A 23534-nucleotide genomic window follows, 5' to 3' on the forward strand; every position below is an offset into this window, starting at 1 on the left:
TTAAGCTCTTTTGCAAATCTGATTAAGGGTATGAAAGCTAGAGATGACAGGATAGGTCTGAATTATTCAAATTCTTAACCGGTATTATCCAAGAACTGCGCAATTCAGTGTGGTTGTTGACCAGGAGAGGAGTCAAGGGTTCAACTCCACCTCTGGTCCATACCAACATGGGAGAATCACCCCTGAATGGGAGGGCCACCCATGCCTTGGGTTTAGCTTGACAGCACAGCTGTTTGCAAAACATTTTTTATCAGTTCTTTAAATCATATGTAGAGTTGGCTTTTGCTGTGCCAAGAAGAGCATTGCTTGTTCTTCTCATGCTTTTTGGCTGATGGTATAGGACTTTGTCCCTTTCTAAAGCATGAGGGATAATTTTATATCTGAAAAGTACACTCACGCATCATACTTTTTGTCCCTTTCAATTTTTCATTTCCTACATGCATTGTGTAAAAATTCATCCCTTTCTCTTTTGCCCTAAATTGGGCCATTGTGTTTTGCATTAAAAAATAAACTACTTTTTAGGAACGCCATGGTCTTAGTCCTCAAATGGTTTCTATTTGAGGAATGACCCAATGGTGCACCTACGACTAGTTCTTTAATAGTTCCATTGCACCACTGGCTATACCTGGTGTTAAAGGCCCTGAATCAGAATTATAGGTCATAGTTTGCAGCTCAAACCTATAACTGGTTTAGAACCTTTGAAATCTGATATAGCCGATATAGCTGCTATCGCCAGGCGAGACCTAATGATAGGTTCATATGGACTTTTAATATGATCCCCCATGTTGAGTGTTCAGCCAAGATGAGGGCCCTTGGCATAACGTAGAAACTTTACCACATTCCTCCTGATAACACTCACAATGCTTTTATATAATTTGAACAAGGGAGTTGCACTACTGCTATGAATCTAACCAGGCTAAACAGTGATTTGTCCTTGCCTACCAGATAGCAAAAGCTGCTTGGTTGTGAAAGACCTTTTGTGAACTTTTAGTGAGCTTACAGCCCACCCATTGCTTACGATTGGCTTGGTTTTTGCTTCTTAATTGAGGGCCTACCATTATTTTCTTGTGTTTGTTCCTCCCCTGGAGCATAACCTCTTTATCATATTTTTGATTGGATGACTGGTATCCTTCCATTGCTTACATTTAAGAAACTACCTTTTCATTCAGCACTCCATGAGAGTGCATGTGTTTTATAACACTGTTCCCTGTGTGCTGCTCCTCCTTTCAAATACCCATCTGCCGCACGCTGTTTTGGTTCACACCCCTCCCAGCTTGTGCATAAAAGAATAACAATGGGGATATTTTTGCTAGGTAAGGCTAAAGAACAGACTTTAAGGTTTGTTTTTGTTTGAGCTCCTGTATTCCACATACTGCATGAAAGCACTAGTTTTGGCACGAAAAGGCTTTTATGGCAATGGGGGCAGAGCATCAAAAGGCTGAAACCTGTAGAGAGTAAATTAAGCCTGGTCGAAAATTTCCCTTTGTATTCGAACACCGTGCTCTGACATTCTATGCAGTGTTTCCTCCGTGAAAAGTGTTTCAAAACTAAAACATGCCATTTATAAAGGTTGAAAATATTGAATTCAATATACAGATTTGAGGTCCTCCAGTGTTCTGCAATGTTTATTTCTTGTATTCTTTCAAAACTACTTTACAACCATGAGCAAAGCCCACTGCAAGGAACAAGCATTAGAAAGGTGATACCTGTTGGCTTTGCCAATGCTTGATATATTTCTTCAAGAGAAATCAGTAAGACGTTCCATCGTTTCAAACTCCACACTAAATGCTTTTGCTGCAGCTCTGTTTGATCTCAATCTGGCCACTGCTAGCCAGCACGGCTCAGCCTATCTAAAGTCTTTGCAGGTTAATGCCAGTTTAATTTAGAAGGGCGGTTGCATAGACAGCTTTGTGAAAAATTACCATACATTTAAATGTTTTTAAAGGCAGGGCAACTAGTGCAAACGTGTTGAAACGTCTACAGACAGGCACATTATTATTTTCCCTGTGTTAATCTTTCTTAACATTGATTTATTACTCGAAATTCCTTTAAAATAATTGTATGAAAATAATTCATATGTAAGATATTGCAGTATATTTCTAAAACTGTTAAATTTATATATGTGGATAGATAGATCTGTATACAATTAATCACAGACGAAGTTGCAGTAATAAAAGTATTAAAAGTGTTTGATCTCTATTCTAAAACTTTGGTCAAAAGAAGACACCCGTCACTTAAGAAAAGCTGCATTCTTCTCCGACAGACCCAATATTGACTGTCCTTGCTGTGATGATTGCATGCCACACTCTAGAGATGCAAATAGTAATTCGATGCAGCAAAGATACAACCAGAAGCTCTGCATATTTACAATACATTGTGGCTTCCTTGTATTTTATGATGCCTGCCACCTTTTGAGGAATTGACTTCTCGGTCATTACAAAAGTAGCACCTGTCCGATGAACGACATTCCTGACGAATCTTTTTGTACCTGGTAATAATGTATAAATACCATGTTATCAAACCTCATCCATTTTACTTGCCATTCATTATCCCAGTCATTTTTAACCAACATGCATCTGTGCATTAGCAGCTTACACTCATAGTTGATGACTAACTGGCTTCTAATCAGTGTGGAGTGCTTTGAGTTGTTGCCCACTTCATGGCTTACATTAGATTTTCGGCTAGTCCCCAGTGCTCTAGGGCAACCTGTTGCATGATTAGCTGTTGTAGAATAATATACACTGCTTGTTTGAATTTAGCTTTGTTAAACCATACTAGTTTTATTTTTAATTCTCACACCCTAGAAGTGTAACTCAATTACCTGCTGTAGGGAAATAATAAATAATTCTATAAACTTGTGATCAATAGAAAAGGCTATCAAAGAGAAGTTTGACTTTGTAAGAGTGAGAAATCTGGGTCGAAGGGTCCCATGGCATTCAGAAGTTACTGGCTCCAAGTGTGACAACTGGGGTCTTTCGTTTCCGGTGCCCTTGGGCCCCCATACTTTGTACTTCCCAACTGCAGTCAGCCACCCATGTAGTACTTAACTATGAGGGTAATTAGGTAGAGCAGTCCAAGGGCTACTCTGGGAGGTACTGTGGGATAGTAATTTTGAACTAGACAAGGCTATGAATAACACTTAATTAATCGACAGCCACTTACACCTTATTATTTTAAAAGACACATACTTAGTTTCACATAACTAAATGCACATAACTAAATACTAAAAACTCAATTACAAATATAAGATGGCAGGAAACCCTCTCTGAAAAGCCTCGTGAAGGACAAGGGATGCACACTAAGGAAAGATCATTCACCAAATAATTCCCTAAATGAATATCCCCCCGCCGACCCCTCCCTGCCAGGGGCAGCTTTAATGGTTTGCACTCAAGCAGACCCTAACCCTTAAACGCTATACTTTCATAAATGGAGTAAACCAAGCTAAGATGTCAAACATACTTTATCATAGTGGATCAGCATGCATTGAACAATAGCATATCAGCTTTTTATCCGCTCTCCTTCTTAATCCAGTCTTACATGTTCAGTCTTATGACATATACGAATGATGCCAAAATCATGTCTTTTAATGGCAACAATCTGGTCTACATCCAGGAAAATGTCCATTAATGCATGGCAGATGTGGCTGCAGTGATGAATAAATGCTGCCGCAGACTGAACAGTGATAACACTTAGGTGCAGCTCATGGGTAACAAAATTTCTTCTGGTCACCTTGGTGGCCTCAAAACGTGCACTTCGCCCAACTCCTGTGTTTTTTACAAAGAGCCATAATTTCTTTTTTGATACATCGCTCTCATTCTCACGACAAGTAGGTCACGTAGCCTCTTTGTGTGTTTTTTTTCATCTGGAGATTACTCTCACCATTATTCAATTTTTGGGAAAGGGTGACAAATCCAGACACTTATTATTCATTAATTTTTACAGTAACAATTTTGATTATCAGAAAACTGGTATTAATTTTCTTAGGGGATAGAAAGTTCTTTAAATTCTAAAGATGTAGCAGATGGACCAATTATTTGGGGAGGGGACTTTAACATCTGTCCTTGTTAGCTACCTTCCAGGACAACCTGTGGCATTTCTGGATCATTTGAGGTTTTGTTTAAACACATTTAATTTATGTTGCCCACAGTGAAGCATTACATGGCTAATGGCAAAATATAATATGTTGTTGCAATCCATATGTCTTCACTCCTTTTCCACTATACTGATCTTTAACAGGTAGAATCATTTTAGTACGATTGATTTAATAATCCTTACTAATAATATTTAAGAATGTGTTTCTGATTTTATTGTTTTGGCCAATGTATTAAGTGATCATAACTTTCTCTCTGTTGGGGGCTTAGTATGTTGCCAAACGGCGCTAAGCCAGTTGCATTAGAGGCTGTAAAGAACAAAGCAGTTTTTATTAAATGGGATCATGTAAATAAGCTGGGTCTAATGTCTTGTCTTATGAAGAGAAATCCGACCTAGCTCATGTGCTGCCTAATGAGGCTACTAATTTCGAGGACATAATCTATTTTGGAGTTCTTTGTGGAATGGTTAGGGAGTTTATGACCCCAGCTACATAATAAAGTAAGTCACTAAATACTTTGACTCTATGTGCTCCCACGCACATCGCCGTCTTATGTTTCTGTAAAGAACACACCTAGAAATATCCACAATGTGTGCACATGCAGGTCGGCCTACGAGAAGATTTTGAGTTGCAGGAAAAAATCAAGTTAAAGAGAACACCAGGGAATCGTTGTTGGCCGCAGGCGCAATGAAGGACAACCGTGCATTTTGGCTAACCAGCAATCAACCTTTTCTTAGGGACTCCACAGATTTGGGCTTAGATATTTCGAACCCTCCTGAAAGATGGGTGGCTCACTTTTATGAAGTTTACTCTATGCCCACTTTGGGCCTCATGACTGCTGCTTTGAGCAGAGAGGCCTAGGAAAATAAATCCATAAATCTGTATTTCAAGGTTATGGAAACCATGACTGACATTAATAAGTGCATCAAAGGCAAGATGCCCAGTCCTAATGGCATCCCTGTGTTCTAAAGAGACCATATTTTCTTTTGGCTCCTGATGTGCACAACATCCTGAGAAGTGTTGCCAGGAGTGGCCTGCCATGATGATGGTTCCACTCCACCATCGTACCTATTTTTAAACGAGCATTGGCAAAGCCAGTAGGATTCACCTATGAAATTAAATGAAGTATTTATATAGTGCTACATGTAAGTGAGGGTGTCTAGGCCCTGCTTCAGGCTAATGGATTTAAAATATTACGATGGACTCGCCATTAAAAAAGCCAAGTTTTCAGTCCTTTCCTAAATTTAAGCAGATGGTTTTCTCTTTTCAGTGTCCTAGGCAAGGAGTTCCAGAGCTTTGTGGTGGTATGGGTAAAGCTTTTCCCTTCCCATTTTACTTTCCGCACCCTAGGAACGATCACATTTCCACAATCCGGGGACCTGAGTGGTCTAGCCGGTATGTAAGGTTTAAAATGTTGTGACAACTGCCACGGACCAAGACCATGCAGAGCTTTAAATGCTATGCATAATGCCTTAAACTGAATACGCTTGGCAATTGGCAACCAGTGCGATCGTAGGAGAGTCTTAGAGACGGACTCATAGCGTGAGCCCAAACAGGACTGCTGCATTTTGAGAAGTGTGAAGTTTATGAATGCTGCGCTTACTCGCACTGGTGAATAGGGCATTGCAGTAGTCAAGCCTAGATGCAATAAGTGCAGTGAACACAGTTTCCCTCAATTCAAAAGGATAAAGGAAGCAACTGTCTGACCATACTGAAGATTAATTCCCAAAGAGAATGACTTCAGTTTTTGACTAATTTAATTTCAGACAGTTGTCTTGCATCCAGTTTCCTAAATGGCCCAATACAGTCTTGAAATCGGGCTGCAGTTTCAGCAGGTTCACTGTTGATTGACCCGATAATCTGGGTGTCATCCGCATATGACACCAGAGTTAAGCCATAGCTTTTAATTAATTTGGCCAGAGGAATAACATACAAGTTAAACAAGGTAGGACAAAATCGATTGGCTTTCCCAATGCATTTTTTACATGTCGCACAGCAGTTGGGCTGCTGTGCACCATTGCTTAAAATAATTTTTCAAAAATGCTATGAGGCAGCTAGTAATGGCACCATTAAAGGTTATTTGTCAGGCTTCTCCGCTTATTTGTGTCTACCGAATCAACCCTCCCTATTTAGTCACCTGTTGCAATTCGATTTTTGAAAGGTTTGCAACACTTGTTTCTGCCTATGCCCTTTGTAAGGCCCCAATGGGACGTCAATTGGTTTCTTACTTTTCATGTGTGTTCTGCCTTCAAACCCCTTCATAGCTGCCCTCTGCAGCTGTTGACTCTGAAAACCGCATTCCTGGGGGCTATTAGATCGACTAGGAGGGTCAGTGAGCTGTAGCTGCTGTCAGTCCAGCCGCCATACACTAACTTCTTTCCTGACAAACTGGTCCTTCAAACGTGTGCCTCTTTCTTACTGAAGACAGTCATCCCTTTTCACATTAGCCAGAGCATTTTTCCGCCTGCCTTCAACTCTTTGCCTCATCCATCAAAGGAGGAGGAGAAACTCCATAGTTAGGACATTAAAAGAGCTCTGCCATTCTACATTTATAGTACCATAGACCATCTGGTGGACAATATGCTTTCATTGGTTTCACTGGAGCGAAGAAGGTCAAGGCTGTGCAGAGTCGAACCCTTGCAATATAGATCGTACTATATTTAATAATCTGCTATGCAGCGGTGAAGAAGCACCCCCTGAGGGCTTACCGGCTCAGTCCAGCAGAGCCAAAGCGTCCACTACTGTGTTAACGTGCAGGGTACCTGTCCTGGATATCTGACAAGCTGTCACGTGAATGTCTTTTCATTTGCTCACGAAGCACTAGTGCTTGGACATTCAGGTCTGTTGCGATGGGTATTTCACTCATTAAGTCCTGCAGCACTTTTTGGTCTAAGCCAATTCGCAGACCCACCCCTGGGATGGTATAGCTTGGGTAGCTATTCTAAGGCGAGGAAATTGCGGTTAGCAGTCTCCAGCAGAAAAACACCCTATTTCCTTTCGGTAAAGCGTTTTCTGGTATAGACTCTATCTAACCGCAGATTCCTCACCGACCCTCCCATCCTGACTGCTCAGTGATCCAGGCTCTTTCCCCCAAAAGATCCCTTTAGACTTTGCACCCTGATCAAAACAGTAATAGTTTTTTTTTTTACCTGACTCTGCATATGTGGTGTGGAACTAGTCACACAAAAACCTTATGTCTACATGCCAAGGTGGCGCCTGCATAAGCACTGTGACGTCACTTCAGACGCAGGCAGCGCAGAACTGAGCAGTGTCATCTACTGGCGTGCAGCGGTACTGATCAAGATTTTTCAAATCCAATCTGACACCTGGGGTACATTGTAATGCGAGTAATCTGCGATTAGATAGTCTCTTCCAGATAATGCTTTATCGAAGGTAAGTAACAAGCCCCACCCTAGCTAGGATCAATGGTAGGAGTGAACCTCCCTATGGCAAGGAAGGTTGTGAAATTTGACGTCTGCTTACATACACATGATATAACGGAGGCTGCCTTTATCTTTGATACAGTCCAGAAGCGGTGGTTGTGCAGATGAGAACAAAGAAGAATTCACACGTATTCAGAAGGCTTGGGCACTCGGTTTTCTTATGCATTAGCAAAAATGACAGTTTTTACTATAATTCATCTGTCAATGGATGAAGGTAGTTGCAACCCTGATATGCGTTGGATCAAAAAAGGGAAAGTACAATGAAGTATGGCAAGCTGGCACAAGCAGCTGCTAGACACTGTCCAGTGTTGCTTTTCTAATCATGGTTTAAAGTTGAGTTTTCATCTAAGATACTTCACAGCTTTAACAATTTGGAGGTAGGTATATATTAAAGTTGGCCACAGGCTTGCATGCCACAAGGGGGAGTCCATGGAATGGCAATACTAGAATTGTACACATAATTTCTGAAGTGCATCTGCTATCTGATCATGAGCAGACTGATTTAAGCATTGGAACAGCTGCTGGCAGACAATTGCACCCTGTCTTTATTCTTAAAAATGATGACTGGATTGTCATTTGCATACATGAAGAATAGTGCTTTGCGTGTGTGCAGTAGGGCAGCCAGTGGCTTCATACATGTATTAAAAATAATTGGTGAAACGGTGGATCGTAGGGTAATTCCCCAGTTGGAGGATTAAAGTGCAGATTTTTGTATGTGGGAGCGCTACAGTCTAAACATGACTACATAGACCTATCTAATCAGTGCTCTAAACTCTAGGCTCTTGGTCTCTGATTTGAGGCTAGTTCCTCTTTCCCTTTTGGAGCATACCCTTAATGATAGTACGGAGATTTTCAGTGCCTATAATTTTCCCTGGAAGGGGTTTATACTTAACACTCAGACATCCTACTGCACCACACATTGAATTTAAAGTGTCGTTGAGAAAACTTGAATTGCCAGTCTTGTGGTTTTGAGCTGTGCAAAACTGTCTCCATTTTGAATATTGATATTGATTTTTTTTTTGTATCAACACTCTGCTCTCCCACTTCACTTGAAGGCATTTAAGCACTTCAGACTTCTACACTTACAACAGCCAGGCCAGATTACATGCTTTAAAATCAAGCTTCTCTTCTCCCGCTGAAGCATTTCTTAAGTGCACCTACATAAGAATGTTGGTCTTTTAGGCCAAACACTAACGTCTGATATTTACTGTAGTTTTCTCTTTTCAGATCCTGAAGTCCACCCTCAAAATGAAGATTACTGGGGCCATGTAAACCCCATTGGTCCCCGAGCTTGCTATGACGAAGGGAAAAGAGTTGCTGAAACTATGTGTTATGCCTACATGAAGCAGGTTGGTTAGCATGATTGAGATTATACTGTCCACATTACTGTCAAAAGCTAAAACACAACAGCTTGTATGTCGCATTAACTGTGATTATCTAGAAGTAGAGGTGCCAAATAGTGTTCATCAATATAAATAGATAGGTTGCATTTTCCAACCAACTGCTTGCCTATCGGAGAGTACCTGTAAACTGAACAAAAACCTGTGTGTTTTATTTTAAATTGTGCAAATGAATACATGCTATGCAGCCACTAGCAGCCCACACCACAATTTTCTAAGAAATAGATGTGTCAGCTGGTGGCCTTGTACCAATTGTAATATTCCCTGGTATTTTTGATAGTCTTTCTGTACCTTAGGAAGACCCAAAATAGTACTTTCAATGTAGGAGGAGTCAAAGTATGCCAAAGAATGATATTTTTCAGTGAGACCAAGTTAATAAGATCATTTGGTCCTCATAGCTTTAGCATGAAATGTTATTATGTTACCTATATGATAGCCGCACCCTACTCTGATCAATGCTTTCATGTTGCAGTGTACACTTGCTTGCTGCTACAGTAATTCCATTTCATTGCCACTGGACCACTTTTACCTCGAGTTCTATTCCGAATAGTTGGCTATTTTTATTCAGGGTTTCCTGTATGAAATGGCATTCTTTGCTTATAGATACAGTGAATCATTTCACCAATAACGTTTTTGACAAATATGACTCTGTCCAGTACTCCATTGTTCCTGAACTGTGGTATAGCCAGACCTGTGATAGAGGAATTGTTTTTATGAGGTACAAAATGGGTTCGAATTTCAAGCCTGCGAATATGAGGAGCCGTACCTTCCAGGCCCATACCGCCCAATCCCCAGACCCTTACTTTTGTTTCCTGCTTCACAGCCCACTGACTTCATGTAAATGCGTGTTGAGGTATTTTTGCCCCACCCCTTGATTATTTTTAGGTTGAGCCTGAGCCACCACGCAAGCGCTGCTCTGGCGATGATCTGTTGTAGGTCAGTACGGGAGAGAAGCCACTGACATATTTTTTATTGGCTTGCGTCTTTGTCCTTTGTAAATGCTGCCGTCTGATTCTTTAATAGGCTTGTTAGTACCTCCTTAGCAGGCGCGCAACACCCATTGGACCTCAAAGGGCTTCAGCCCCCCCGTCGTGTGTGGCAGCCCGGGATGAGTCCGCTTCCCGGGCACACACACAGCCGCACCCGAGCACTTCACATGTCTTTAAAAGACCATTTGCATGTTAATGAGGTCTCGCTGTTGTTTCACCCCTTCTAAGAGCCCCTGCAGCCCCACTCTGCCTATTGCTTAAAGATTCAGACCCCCCCCCCCCCGATTTTTTTTTAGCCCCCACCCCGAAATTTGGCTCTAGTTGTGCCTCTGCTCCTTAGTTACAGCCATGTCGTCATTTGTAACTTCCCATGGCTACTGCCCCTTTTACTTGGTTGTTACACAGTAGCTGTACTATTTCCTTTATTGAGTTTTTCTTATGTCTAGCACGAACGTGCTAAGCATACATTCAGCGGGCCATGCCCGCGTTCACTTTCACAGCAGCCAGGACCACGGCGGTTATTTGTTTCCAATGCCATAGGTCTAGCATTTAAATGCGAGACCTATAGCGTTTCAATTATTTTTTTTTAACGTTTTCTTTCCGACGTCGCCGCCACTCGTCAGTGTTGGTTTTTTAGGCCTCGCCTGAGCCAGCGCTTTAGCGCTGCTCTGGCGAGAGCTATAGAAAGCGGGATTTGGAAGTGCAAACGAGTGCTTTTCAGGCCGCCAACTACAGTGCATGTGCGCTGGGCGCGCGCACCATTTGGCAGCCTGCTGATCACTTTCGCAGCCGCTTTGATGTTCTCAGTGAGCCGCGCGGCCACTGAGAACATCAAAGCGGCCTCGAAAGTGCTCACCATATGCCAGCCTTCCCTGTGTTGCTTTAGCACTCACCGCCCCCCACCCCCCCTTCCATGTCATAATGTGGCTGATATCCTGTCCCTGTTATTACATGTTCCCTGGAATAGACTGCTCCTGCAGGGGGAAGAGTAACTCCCCATTTACTACCACAGATGACCATCAAACAAATAGTGTCAGACCAGCGCTTCATGTCCTGCGGTGGTTTTGGGCAGTCCTTGTGACGGTATTGCCATTGTCCCTGGAACCAAGGCGGATGCTACAGCGAGCTCACTGGATTTCGAAGTACCTCATTTTAGGCTTTCACTTTCAGAGGGTAGAGTGGCCGAAGAGTCATGGCTTAGTCTTGGAGGATGGCAAGCGTTAGAACACCTCTTTGAATTAGTGCGTGTATAACTCACAATAAATATAATGTCCAATCCGTGTTATTCTTTCCGAAAAATAAATGAAACTTTATTCACGTTAAGTAAAAGTAGCTTCTGGAGGTTTTATGAAATTAATAAATGTCCTGCCTCTGGGCTGTCTAAAATCTGTACCTCCATATGTACTCTCACATTTCCTGTTTACGTTCGTGACAAAGACAGTGGTTCAAAATGGAAGTGTAACTCTAGTCAGATTGCCCCCACAACCTGAAGTTGCCAGAATCTTATTGTTTCGTATATGTCTAGCTTGTACATGATTGGACAGTGGATTGCACATGGAAAACGCACTTTGCTTGCACCATTGGTTGGTGCTATGCCGTGGTGTCTGTCTCTTCATAGGGGCTGTGGAGACCATGGACGTGGTCCGCAGTGCCCTCAGCGCCTGACGGCTTCAGTCTCTCCCTTAGGAAAGGCAGCACTGGGTTTAGACTGAGTCACCATGCATGCACCCTACCTGATAGTTTGGTTGCAGTTGAGATGCCATCAAAGCGATCTCTTGCGGAGTGGACAGACATTTGGCTACTCATTAATTGCTGCAGAAGAGGAGAGAAGAACAGAGAAGCTAAACCACTTGGAGTTCCCTTCCACCTTAGGGTCTGCATACACATGCTAGTCTTAAAAGCAGCCCACCCTTTGGTACCCAAAGCACTGCTCACACTTCACATACAATGATGGATAATCAGGAGGGGTCCGTCTTGATATGTTGCACAGATTTACGCAAAAGGCGCTGGCAGTTAATCTTTTACTGGGAGCAGGTAAAGGGGCCTCTGTCCTATAGCTGTTAATCAGTTGCCGTCAGCTGTCAGTTGTCCTGTTGTGACCTAGTCTTGGAGACCGTATTTCTCCCGTGATAAAATGGAATGCCACTTAGGTTTACACCTATTGTTCAACAGGTTTCAGCATTGTTGTAAGCAGCAGACCAAAACATAGGTAACACATTTGACACAAATGAGTCTTGCACATGTAAACCGATCGTGTCATTCAGAATGAGCACATGAAGAGCTAAATGCCACAGGGCAACTGTCCCAGAGAGTTTAGACCTTCTTGCCAGGTACGCAATATTCTAAAAGTTGATTTTGCTCTGTAAAAAGTAGGTTGGCGTGCGCACATTTAAATTGCAAATTCTAAAACTTCACTCGTTTTTGTGAATTTAACAAAACTTTGGAAAACTAAACCAGTGTGTGGACATTCTTGCGTAAACTTGCTAAAGACATTTCCTGTTTGACCTTTGACCTTTGCTAGAGAATTTTCCAACAAAGAGAGGGGTATTCCTGATATGTATTCCAGAAAAAAAATCCTGTTTGCCCAATTTAAATGAAAGAAAACCTGGAACATCTTTGCAATGCTTGAAATGTTTGGTTAAAAATGTTGCTGCATGCCTCACACTGCTGCACGCCACACACTGCTGCACGCCTCACACTGCTGCACGCCTCACACTGCTGCACGCCTCACACTGCTGCACGCCTCACACTGCTGCACGCCACACACTGCTGCATGCCGCTGCATGCCGCACACTGCTGCACGCCGCACACTGCTGCACGCCACACACTGCTGCACGCCACACACTGCTGCACGCCGCACAATGCTACACGAAACACTGCTGCACGCCGCACACTGCTGCACGCCGCACACTGCTGCACGCCACACACTGCTGCACACTGCTGCATTACTCACTGCTGCATGCTGCACGACACTGCTGCACACAGCACACTGCTGCACGCAGCACACTGCGGGATTAACTGGTGGGCAGACTAAGAGAGATGGCAGCATCCGCACACAGGTGGTGAATCCCTGGTGGTCTTCTCTGCTCAGGGGTTATGGTATGAAGGGGCTAGGACTGTGCAACCTTGCAGACAGCTCATTGCAAATGCTATTTCATCCTCACATGCCATGTGTTCTACTACTGTGTATCTTGGAACCAGTGCTTAATTTGAGACGGTGGTTTCTGGTTTTCTGCCCTGGCACTTAATTGACACACCAACATCTTTGACAGCCTGCCACATGGTGACACTGTTTGTCTGATTTAGAGATGAGCACATCAGCATTTGTTTATTAATTCAACATGCATTAAAAATGACCAATACCTGCCACCCAAGCCATTCTTATAGCTTTGGGGACCTGGAATATTCAGAATTGCCATATTTATAGGCGTTTGATGGTTAGTAATGAATTGTGTTGCCACCTGGCAGTGGCTGCGCTAGCAGAATCATTGGGTGGAGCAAGCTCCAGTGGCTTACTGACGAGGGCCCTGGCACTTAGGTGTTTAACAAATTAAGCACTGCTCAGAACAGTGGGGCAAGTAAAGACTGGAGGACCTTCTCTACTCCTTTTAGACCAAGAATTAAGTATCAGTACACACATTTTCATAGCAGAACATTGTCTTTTAGTTCCAAAATGTATTTAATAAGCTGTGAAAAATACGTGAAGTCACCGGCATTTAGTCCAGCATTCACATGCAAATACTGCCCTGTTAGGTGAATTTGAAATGCACAGAGGACTGAAGATTGGTGGATAATATCAAACAAATATAATAATGTGCCATTGGATGTCAAATCCAGGTTGCACATGACACTTCCCAATAGTTTCTGAATTTAATTCTAGCTTTTGCGTCGAACCTTCTTTTGTGTTTTATTTTATTGGCATTTTGAACATGTAAACAACAAAACCAATAGAGTAGTCCGTTACATCCAGTATCTATACTGTTCCGTTTCTTGCTGATTATAACAGAATAGACTTACAAGTCCGATCTCTCACTACTCCTGCGTTTAACAATGAAATCGATCCCAACAAGGCATAGCATACATTGTACATCCATATAACATTTAGTGTTCTCTGTACATCTTCAACTCTTTTACACCAGGCATATTCTCGAGGGAGGTCCCACCGTACTAGCCCTTGTAACCCTGAATCATTGTATAGCTACATGCAGCCCGGGTACTTCCACCTCCGCCCATAAGCAAACCTAGGTGCAACTGCTAGTCAGCAGATACTCCTGAAGCTCCTGCTTCCTCCTTCGTGCGTGTGCATGCCCACTCCAGAAAGGGTTCCCATATATCTCTTGGCCTGGATGCCGACGGCATCAACTCCCAGAACGTGGATAGTTGTGTGTGGCTAAATGTCACATCCCAAATCCATTACTTCGTGGAACGGGCCCCCTTCCTCCCCCATAGCATAGCCACCCTCTGCTTAGCAAGTAACAGTAACATGGTGTGTAACTTACAGGTCCCAGGTAGTGTATTTTTTACATATCCCAAAAGTCCCAGGATGGGATCTGGATTGTTAGACATGCCAATAACCTCATGTATGGTGAGAAAAACTGAAGCCCAAAACGTAGGCAATCTGGAGCAACTCCATGCCATATGCAGGAATGTAGCCGGGGCAAAGCCACATCTCCAGCAGCCATCATCCGCCCTGGTACCCATGCGATGAAGTTGGGAAGGGGTCCTATAGAATCTATGGAGAACTTTTAAATGAATCCAGCGTAGCTTGTAGTTGGGGGATAGGTCTGTTAGCTGATTACAACAAAAAGCCCACTGTTCCTCCGTTAGCACCCTTTGCAGTTCCAGGTTCCACTCCTTGAAGGCTTGCGGCTCCAGCAAGGGGGCATAATTCTGCATATTGTTGTAAATCCTTGTGATTAAGTTTACAAGGGGAGTCAGTTTTGAGCTCGTTTTCGTGGGCAGTCAATGTGGGCGGAGCACTGGGAAAGGTCATGAATTGCCCTACACGTGGCCCTGATTTTGTGATAGAAACATGATTCGGAGAAAGAGATTGTGTGTCCCTCCACTGGTTCGGGGGGGGGGGGGGGTGGCTCTGAATATTTCACCCGGGTATAGGTCTGCGAAGGTGTGTATCCCCATCTTCTGTGCTCTGTACACATAACCCCATGTGGTACAGGTATAGGTCTGCGAAGGCGAGTATCCCCATCTTCTGTGCTCTGTCCACATAACCACATGTGGGCACCATGGGGTTATATGGTAGCGGGATAGACGGAGCATATAGGATTTTTAAATGCGCCCTTTCCTATAGTTTATCCCAAGCCAATCTCAATGTTTCCACCGTATCAATGTCTTCAATAGGCATTTTATAGGTCAGATACAGAGCCACCTGGAGGGGAACTGGAGCCGCCACATCAGTCTCCACACCTGTATGGGGCTGAAAAGGAGTCGGGTGAACCCAATAATACAGAAACTGTGCCTGTGCACGGAGAGCATACATTTGGATATCTGGGGCACCCATACCTCCCCGAGACAGCGGTAAGGCCAAAAATTCCCACGGAACCAGAGCTTTTTTACCCCCCCAGATCATGGAGATTAATAATGAGCGTATGGAGTTTTAAAAAAAATTTCGTAAGAGGGATCGGGATGTTGACAAACAAATACAGCAGTTTAGGCAGTACCACCATTTTTGCAATGGCTATTCTCCCCGTCAGAGACGGGGGAGGCCGGCCCATGCAGTAACAGTGTCCTCCACCCAGGACACTGTGCACCCGTAGTTCATGTCCCAGATTTCCTGCATTTTCTGCTCAACTAAATGCCCATATATCTAACCGGGCCATCAGCCCATTTTAAGGGGTAGTCAAGAGGAAAGGGTGTGGTGGCATCGGTCAGGGGGAATATGGTGGATTTCAACCAGTTTTTGGAGATGCCAGACAAACCCCCAAATTTGATCAGTTCACGGAGGATAGGGGCTTTGTTCGTCTCTGGATCGCAGATGTATAGAGTAACGTCATCAGCATATAAGGAAATCCGAATGCTCCTCAAGCTGAAACCTAGGCCTCTAGCAGTGTGATGTTGCCCGATTCGTACCACCAGTGGCTCCATTGCGATCGCGAAGAGCAACGGAGACAGTGGGCACCCCTGCCTTGTGCCCCATGAAATTGTGAACGGGTCCGATACAATACCATTAACTTTGATCCTGGCAGAGGGTTTTGATGTACAGCAGCTGCACCAGACTAAGAAAAAGGTGACTTAACCCCATCCTCTCTAAAATCACAAAGAGATAGGGCCACTCAAGCGTGTCAAACGTTTTTGTAGCATCTAGGAAAATTGCTGCAGCTTACGTGTCAGGATGGAGGTAATGCACAACAGAGTAGAAGGTCCAGAGGTTATGAGATGTAGAACGCCCGGGTATAAAGCCCGACTGGTCTGGATGGGCGATCAGCGGGAGAAGAGGCTGCAGGCGATCAGCGACCAGTTTTGCAAGAATTTTTGCGTCCACATTAATCAGTGAAAGTGGATGGTAAGTTCGTCCTCGGGCTTCCCGGGTTTAAGCAAGATGATTATGATAGCCTCTTGCATCGAGGGTGGAAGGATGCCCGAGGTTTGTGAGTCTTCGTAAAGCGTTCTAAGATGTGTGGCCAGCTCTTCGGCGTATGCCTTATAAAAGGCTGTAGTCAGTCCGTCGGACCCTGGGTCCTTGTCCGAGGGGAGGCTCCTGATCACCTGTATCACATCCTCCACCGCAAAGGGATCGCCCAGGTACTCCCTGTTTCCCGATTCCCAGCCACAGCAGCTCAAGCGAATCCAAAAACGGCTTGAGATTATCTTGCACCGGACCCTCGGTTGTCGTGTATAATGTGGTGTAAAACTGAGTGAATTTGTTGAGTATTGCCTGCGGACCTCTAATTACTTGAGGAGGTACATCTCTAGAAATAAAAACCTTTTTAGGGGTTCACTGATACACCTGGTCCTTTAAACCAACAAAGAAGAGATTGGCACGGAAGCTGTAATATCAAAGAGAAATATTTATTAACCTCACATGAGGGAGACTGCGTCATACAGTACCCTCAGGCCACTGTAGGAGACAGTCTAAGGAGTGCAGAGTACAGGGGCCTTTTATACCCACACAGGGGCTCAAAAGGAGGCGGTACAAGTACACATGAGAAGAGTTACACACATAGATGGTCATACAGAAAATGCACAGTCAACAAGTAGGAGTAATGAGTTGCTGACATCAGTTACAACAGCCTGACAGTTACAGTCTAAGGCAGGTGCATTCTGGCAGCTACAGGTCTTTCTGAGCATATGCAAGGCTCTAAAAGAGGGAAAAAGTACATGATGAGCGCATGGCTAACTAAAATGGCTGCCAGGAACAAAATGGCATTTAGGTCATACTAACAGCAATTCCTGCAATCTTTAACACATCCTTAATCTCTGTGACGTATGCGGTAGTGCGCGGGTGCGAAGCATCGTCGCTAAGGTTCTCCCTGGCCTGTCACCCTCCCCATACCTCCTAGCTTGTGTATATTTGCCGAGGAAATTGACCTCTCGCTGGGCCTCCTCTTCAAACTCAAGTAACTTCTCCTTCAATGGCGCCACAAGTGTGGGATCGTTCGTGTTAAAAAATTGCATTTCCAACTCCCTAATCTGCTTCTCCAGGGTTTCCAGAGTGCCCCTTATAGCTTTCAACACCCCCGCTTGTCGAGCTATTCATTTCCCCCTGATTACCACCTTAAATGCCTCCCATAGGTACGCCTATGTTACCGAGCCGGTGTTCAAAGTAAAGTACTCCACTATGTGCCCTCTAATCTCCTCCTTAAATACCTCATCTAAGAGTGCGTTGAAGGGAAGCCGCCAACTGAACAATTTGGTGGGGGAACCTGGTAACACCATGCACAGTAAGCTAGGGGCGTGGTCTGACGGGTATCTTGGGAGGTGTGACACTTCACATGTCCATGTCGCCACGTCTCTCGACACCAACCAAAAGTCCAACCGAGGCCAGGCCTTATGGAATTCTATTATGCATGTACCTTCCGTTACTTGGTGGTGATGCTGGCGCCATATATCCACCAGATTGCCATCAGAAATGATGGCCTTCAATGCAGCGCTTGCGTTTGGGTGTAGGGATCGGGACTGCTCCTTCCTGTCCAATGTGTCTTCTAAAATCGCATATTAATCACCCCTCCCCCCCCCCCAAATAATGGTGTCACACTCCGTCGCACGCACTTTGGCCCATAGATCCTGAAAGAACTCTGTGGTATCCTCATTAGGCCCATAAACCGCCACTATGACCACTTGGGTTCCACCTAGGGCGGACAGTAATATGATGTACCTTCCCTCTGGAGTTGTGTGGTGTTCGCTCTCCGTCCAGTCCACGCCTGTCCAGCACAGCCACCCCCCCTAGAGTAATTAGAGGATATAGAAGGGTAAATATGCCACCATCATCTGTGCTCCACCCTAGTAGATGGTGTGGTGTTCAGGTGTGTCTCTTGCAGCAGACACACATTGATGTGATGCCTCGATAGATAGGAATGAACCAGGCGCGCCTTTGTATGAACGATTAAGCCTCGAATGTTCCATGTTAAAAAACTAATACTAGTCATTACCACATCTGTTTGAATTTGTACAATTTCCTGACATGGGGCCCACGAGCACCTTTTCTCCTGAACACAAGTAGACGTAACTGTATGCCATCTTGAACTGAATACCAAAAACACATATACACAGAGATGGTGAAGGAATCTGGACCTCGGTCAGGAAGTAGAGGTGATCTGGGTTGTAAAATATGCAACTGACTACCAACATTATTATCTCCCTCCACCTCCCCCCCACCCCCTCAAAAAGGTTGTGTATAACCCTGCCCCTCCAACATTTTCGAAGAAGGGTTGTACCCCAATTAGGGCAAACCAACAAAAGGGAGATCTCCCTGCGGGCGCGGTGTCACCAGCATACACCCCCACCGGCAGGGTGGCCAAGAGTAAATCAGAGGGTCGATTCCTTATAAAAGAACGGAGCAACCAGTTCCCCTGACTGCCCATTACAAACCTGGTGCAACCCACATGTGTAAAATCAACAAAAAAAGCCATGCTGTACCTTACTGATTTAAGACCGAGATAGACACATCCTGAGATCTAGTTAGACCCTGCACAGGTCAATCGTCACTCAGCCTGTCCCAAGATGCCTCCTCAGCCCTTGTGACTGTTTCTTCTCCCCCCCACATGCTTTGCGATCTTTAGTGCGGATTTAAAATCCATCAAGAAATGTGCCGTGCCCTCATGTGACAACTTTAGCTTTGCTGGATACAGCAGCGAGTAGGGGATCTGGGCCTGCAGCAGAAGCCTTTTCGCGGGCAGGAATTCTTGGCGTGCCACCTGCATCGCCGGTGTAAAGTCCGGATAGAACAAGACTGTTTTTCCCTGGTGGGTTATAGTCCCCCGCTCCCTTGCCAACCGTAGAATAAGTTTTGCGTAGAACCTTCGAAGCTAAAACGTATATGTTCTCCGGCCCTAAAAATACACATAGCATAGCCAAAACTTTGCCAGGGCTGTGACACGGCATGTATTTAGCTGATCGCAAGGATGAAATTGGTCTCTTCTCCTGCACTATATTAAAACGAAAATAATGCTCATTTTCTTGCCTAAGTAAGTTCATTGGATCATTCATGGATAATCAGCTGATCTGGTTCACGGGCTCTTTGTTCTAAATATTGAACCTTAGATGGTTCAGTCCTGTGGGTGCTGTCCAAGCGTCCTTATCTTTTTAGGTCTAGCATTCAAGACCTATTGTATATACTTTAGTATATACTTATATGTGTATGTACTTTGTGGGCTCTGGAGATCAGACCTAGGACTTCTATGCTTCCGCTTAGGGACTTTTTTTTTTTCTGTTCAACGATTTCTATTTAACTGTCTTGATAGAAAACGACCAGTAGAGGTCAGTAAAATACCAGAATTGATTTCTGCTGAGGGACTTTCTTTTATTTTTTATTTTTCCGGCAACTGACTCTAACTTTCTTGATAGAAAAAGACCAGCAGAGGTCAGAATCACTTTAGCATTCTCTAGATTCTAGTCCATAGAAATAGTTTTCCACGAGCACCCGTAGACAATATGTTGGACTTGGCCCTTCTGGCAAGTTCACCCCTAGAGCTTTTTGCATTATCCTAGCCTTTTTCCTGTGTTGTACTAGTGGTTTTAGGCCTCTAGGCGCTTTCACTCTGTGTCCCAGTGGAAAGTGCGTGTGCTCTGGGTTACATTGAGTGAGACTGACCTGCCCTCCCATAGGAATGCATGGGGGATCTGAGTGACCATGTTAGCTCCTGATGCGTGGGGAGTGCAGGGCCGAGATTGGTATGTGCGAACTCGTGAGATTAAATGCTGGGCAATGATGTGTGCGGCGTTACTGTGACTAGTATAGAAGTGCCACTTCTAGACGCTGGCATAAATGTGCAGTGACTGTCTGGCGTGTGATTGGCTGGTGAGCCTGGCTCCAGGAGTCAGGATGGGTCTGCCCCAGTGGTGGGTGGAGAGAGCTGCATGTTGATGAGTGGGAGGAGTACACCTGGGACCTGAATAGGGCTGGGCTTTCCCCACACAATGCTGGCTCCGCCCCCTGTGGTGCGACTGATGACCCTGGCCTGTTCTGTGAATAGGGAGAGGGGCTGAGCAAAACACAGTGCTCAAGAACCAGTTGTATCTGGTTCGCCCCTTCGCTGCACCTTGAGACAAAGGGAAATGGTGTATAAAAGAAGGGGCTGTGACCCCAGAAAAATGTTCTTGATCTGCTCTTGGATCCTGACAGAGGGGGGCTTGCTGCTGGTGGGGCCCAGGAGGGACCGCCATGAGGGCTGCCTCCCTGCTGGACGGCTCTGTGTGCTGGCCCCTGAGCCCTACATTGTCCCCTTGATGCCTCCAGGACTTTTAGGACGATTTGCTTTATTCTTCTTGCCCCAGGACTTTGGCTTCATCTAGCGCCTGGAAGCGCTATCCTTTAATTACCCACCTGAGGAGGAGCGTGGGCTGCGCAGCGCAATGCTGGTCGCCTCGTTGGAGGGAGTCCCCACTGGAGGGATTCCCCCGTGATGCGGGTCTCGCGGGTGCCCACCCCGCATTTATCGATATTTTAATAGTGGGTGCCCACCCCACATGGCCGCCTATTTTTATATTTTAATAAGCGGGTGCCCACCCCGCTGTACGTGGTTATGGAGGTGGGAGCCTACCCCTCATTGTGCCCGAGATTGTCGCTGCCGCGGCCGCCCCGGAATTCAGGCAGGTCGGCCTGTGACGGGGCGGGGCCGCGGCAGGACCGGAAGTGGTGCGACGTCGATGCGGGGCCCACGTAGGCCGATGGGAGCCCCGATGTGGAGAGCGCGAGGGAGAACGGGAGCCCACCCCGCCTCCCAGAGCCGAGAGATAAAGTCCCGGGTCCCAGGAGGGGGCCCGGGTGAAGATGGCAGCGCGGGGCTCCCAGGAGTGAGGGAAGCCCCACGCCGCATGAGAAGTGCTGCCGCCCGCTGCCACCTCCAGAAGAGGAGTCCCCTGCGCCGGAGCCCGGTGAGTAAGGGCGGGGCAGGAGACAGGGCTGCACATCCCTTACGCTCCACCGAGGAAGCAGGTTTGGCGTTCGGTGCGAGGCACCGAGTCAGAGCGGCCCCGTTTGTGCAGTGGGCCGCTCCAACGCTATGGGGGCATGTTTAGTTTACGAGCCCCGTGTGGCTCCTACGCTTAGGGGGGCGTATTAGTTGTCAGAGCCCCAGTGTTAGACGGACCGGGAGGGTCGGCCGAGGACAAGGGGAGAGGTCTCCGGGGAGAGCCGTCTCCAGCGATCGTACAGACAAATAACTTCCCCCCCCACAGACAGATACCACACAAGGAGATGAGTTAGCGTTCTTTATAAGCACTTCTTAAGGTACGATGAAAAGGTACAAGGAGGTCTGGACTCAGGGGTCCCCTCGATTCAAGTCTCTCAAGATGGGAAAAGGGGGTAGCGGGACAGTCTGGTTACCAGGCTGGTAGTTGAGATGGTATGATGGGTAGCTCACAATCCTCGAGCTTAGGTGGTCTAGCTGGTACGGGCCGCGGCAGCGCCAGCAGGTCCCAGTGAAGATGGTCGATACACGGGCCGCGGCAGCGCCAGCAGGTCCCAGTGAAGATGATCGATGTACGGTCCGCGGCAGCGCCAGCAGGTCCCGGTGAAGATGGTCGTTACAACGGGCCGCGGCAGCGCCAGCAGGTCCCGACGAGGATGGATGTTGCAGAAGGCCGCGGCAGCGCCAGCAGGCAGGACGATAGATCACAAGATAGGGCTACGGCAGCGCCAGTAGTCCGTCAAGGCTGAGTTCTCTCGGTGTCTCTCGACTCCAGGATACAACTGCCTTCCTGCTCCGCAGCTGCTCCAGTTATAGGGCAGGTGCCCTTTGATGTCCGGACCCTCGCACTTGGAGGTCGGAGGGTCCGGGATGAAGGTGTCCAGACACCCAGCGGGGGGTGGAGCCGCTGCCTGGGGGAGCTGGAGGCGATCGTCACCTGGCAGGGGAGAGTCCTTGGCACTTCGTCCTCCCATTGACCTGCCAAGTGATCCGCTCACCTCCTGGGTGGATGGTGGTGCCGGGATGTCGGGGCCGGCCAGGCCCAGGGTTAGGGTCGGGGGGAGGCCACGCGGCCTCGTGGCGCAGGGCCCAAGATGGCGGCTTGACCCGGCCGAGGGAGCCGGTGGTGGCTTGGGCCCGTGCTACAGGGAGGTCCGAGGGCAGGAGTTCCGTCGGGAGACGGGGTGCGGGTGATTCTCGTGGGTCGCGCCTGGGGGGCCGGGGCTTGGGCCCTGTCATGCGGGGGGGGGCGCAAGCCCTTCGTGTGGCCTGTCCAACACCCAGATTACCCCAACAACGGACACTAGTGTTCTAGAGCCCCATGAGGCTCTACCACGGGGCACAATGTTCGTTTAAGAGCCCCGTGGCTCCAACATGGGCCGTGTTGGTTCAGAGCCGAGGTGGCTCCAACGTTGGCCCCGTCATCCTTAGAGCCTAGGTGGCTCCAACGTTTTGGGACACATTCCATTTCAGGAGTCCGTGCGCTCCATGGGGACATGGGTGTTTTCTGAGCCAGATGGCTCCAACGTGAGGCCCCATGATTTCCTCATCCTTGGCCTTCCACAGCTGCGCAGCACTTAGTGCCAGCTGCAGCGTTTAGGCCCTGCCTTGTCCCCAGCTGCCCAGCAAGTAGTGGGCACCTGCTACGTTTAGGTTCTGATGCGACCTGGACCCTAATGCGATTGAGGTGTTATTGTGATGCCTATATTAGTGCGTTGGGTGCTAGGAAATGTACTGTATATAGCATGTTTTGCGCACTCTGTGTTATACCTCTAAATGTGGTCTTTTCTGATTATGAGGTTGTTCTTGCTAGTGAGACTATGTCTCCCTGTGTGATGTACGCCCCTAGTGTAGTTATACTTGGGTGGTTAGGTCTAATGCGTTAGACTAATGAGAAATTGCATAATGTGTTTATGCCCCTGTGATGGATGCAGGATAGGTTTTATACCTGATGCTAGTGTGATGACGCTGAGGTCATTATTGCGCCAGTAGTTACTGGTTGTGTTCTACAGTGCTAATTTGTGTTA

At 46.3% G+C, this 23534-nt stretch overlaps 1 protein-coding gene across 1 annotated transcript in view; it reads left to right on the forward strand.

The window, feature by feature from the left end:
* Positions 1-23534, forward strand: part of UXS1 (UDP-glucuronate decarboxylase 1) — a 224990-nt gene that overhangs the window by 98976 nt on the left and 102480 nt on the right. Inside the window, exon 9 of the mRNA XM_085622619.1 lies at positions 8761-8882. Coding sequence (XP_085478745.1) covers positions 8761-8882 — 122 coding nt within the window. The remainder of the gene's footprint in view (positions 1-8760; positions 8883-23534) is intronic.

This window comes from Triturus cristatus, chromosome 8 (assembly GCF_964204655.1).
Source record: "Triturus cristatus chromosome 8, aTriCri1.1, whole genome shotgun sequence".
Classification (NCBI taxonomy): domain Eukaryota; kingdom Metazoa; phylum Chordata; class Amphibia; order Caudata; family Salamandridae; genus Triturus; species Triturus cristatus.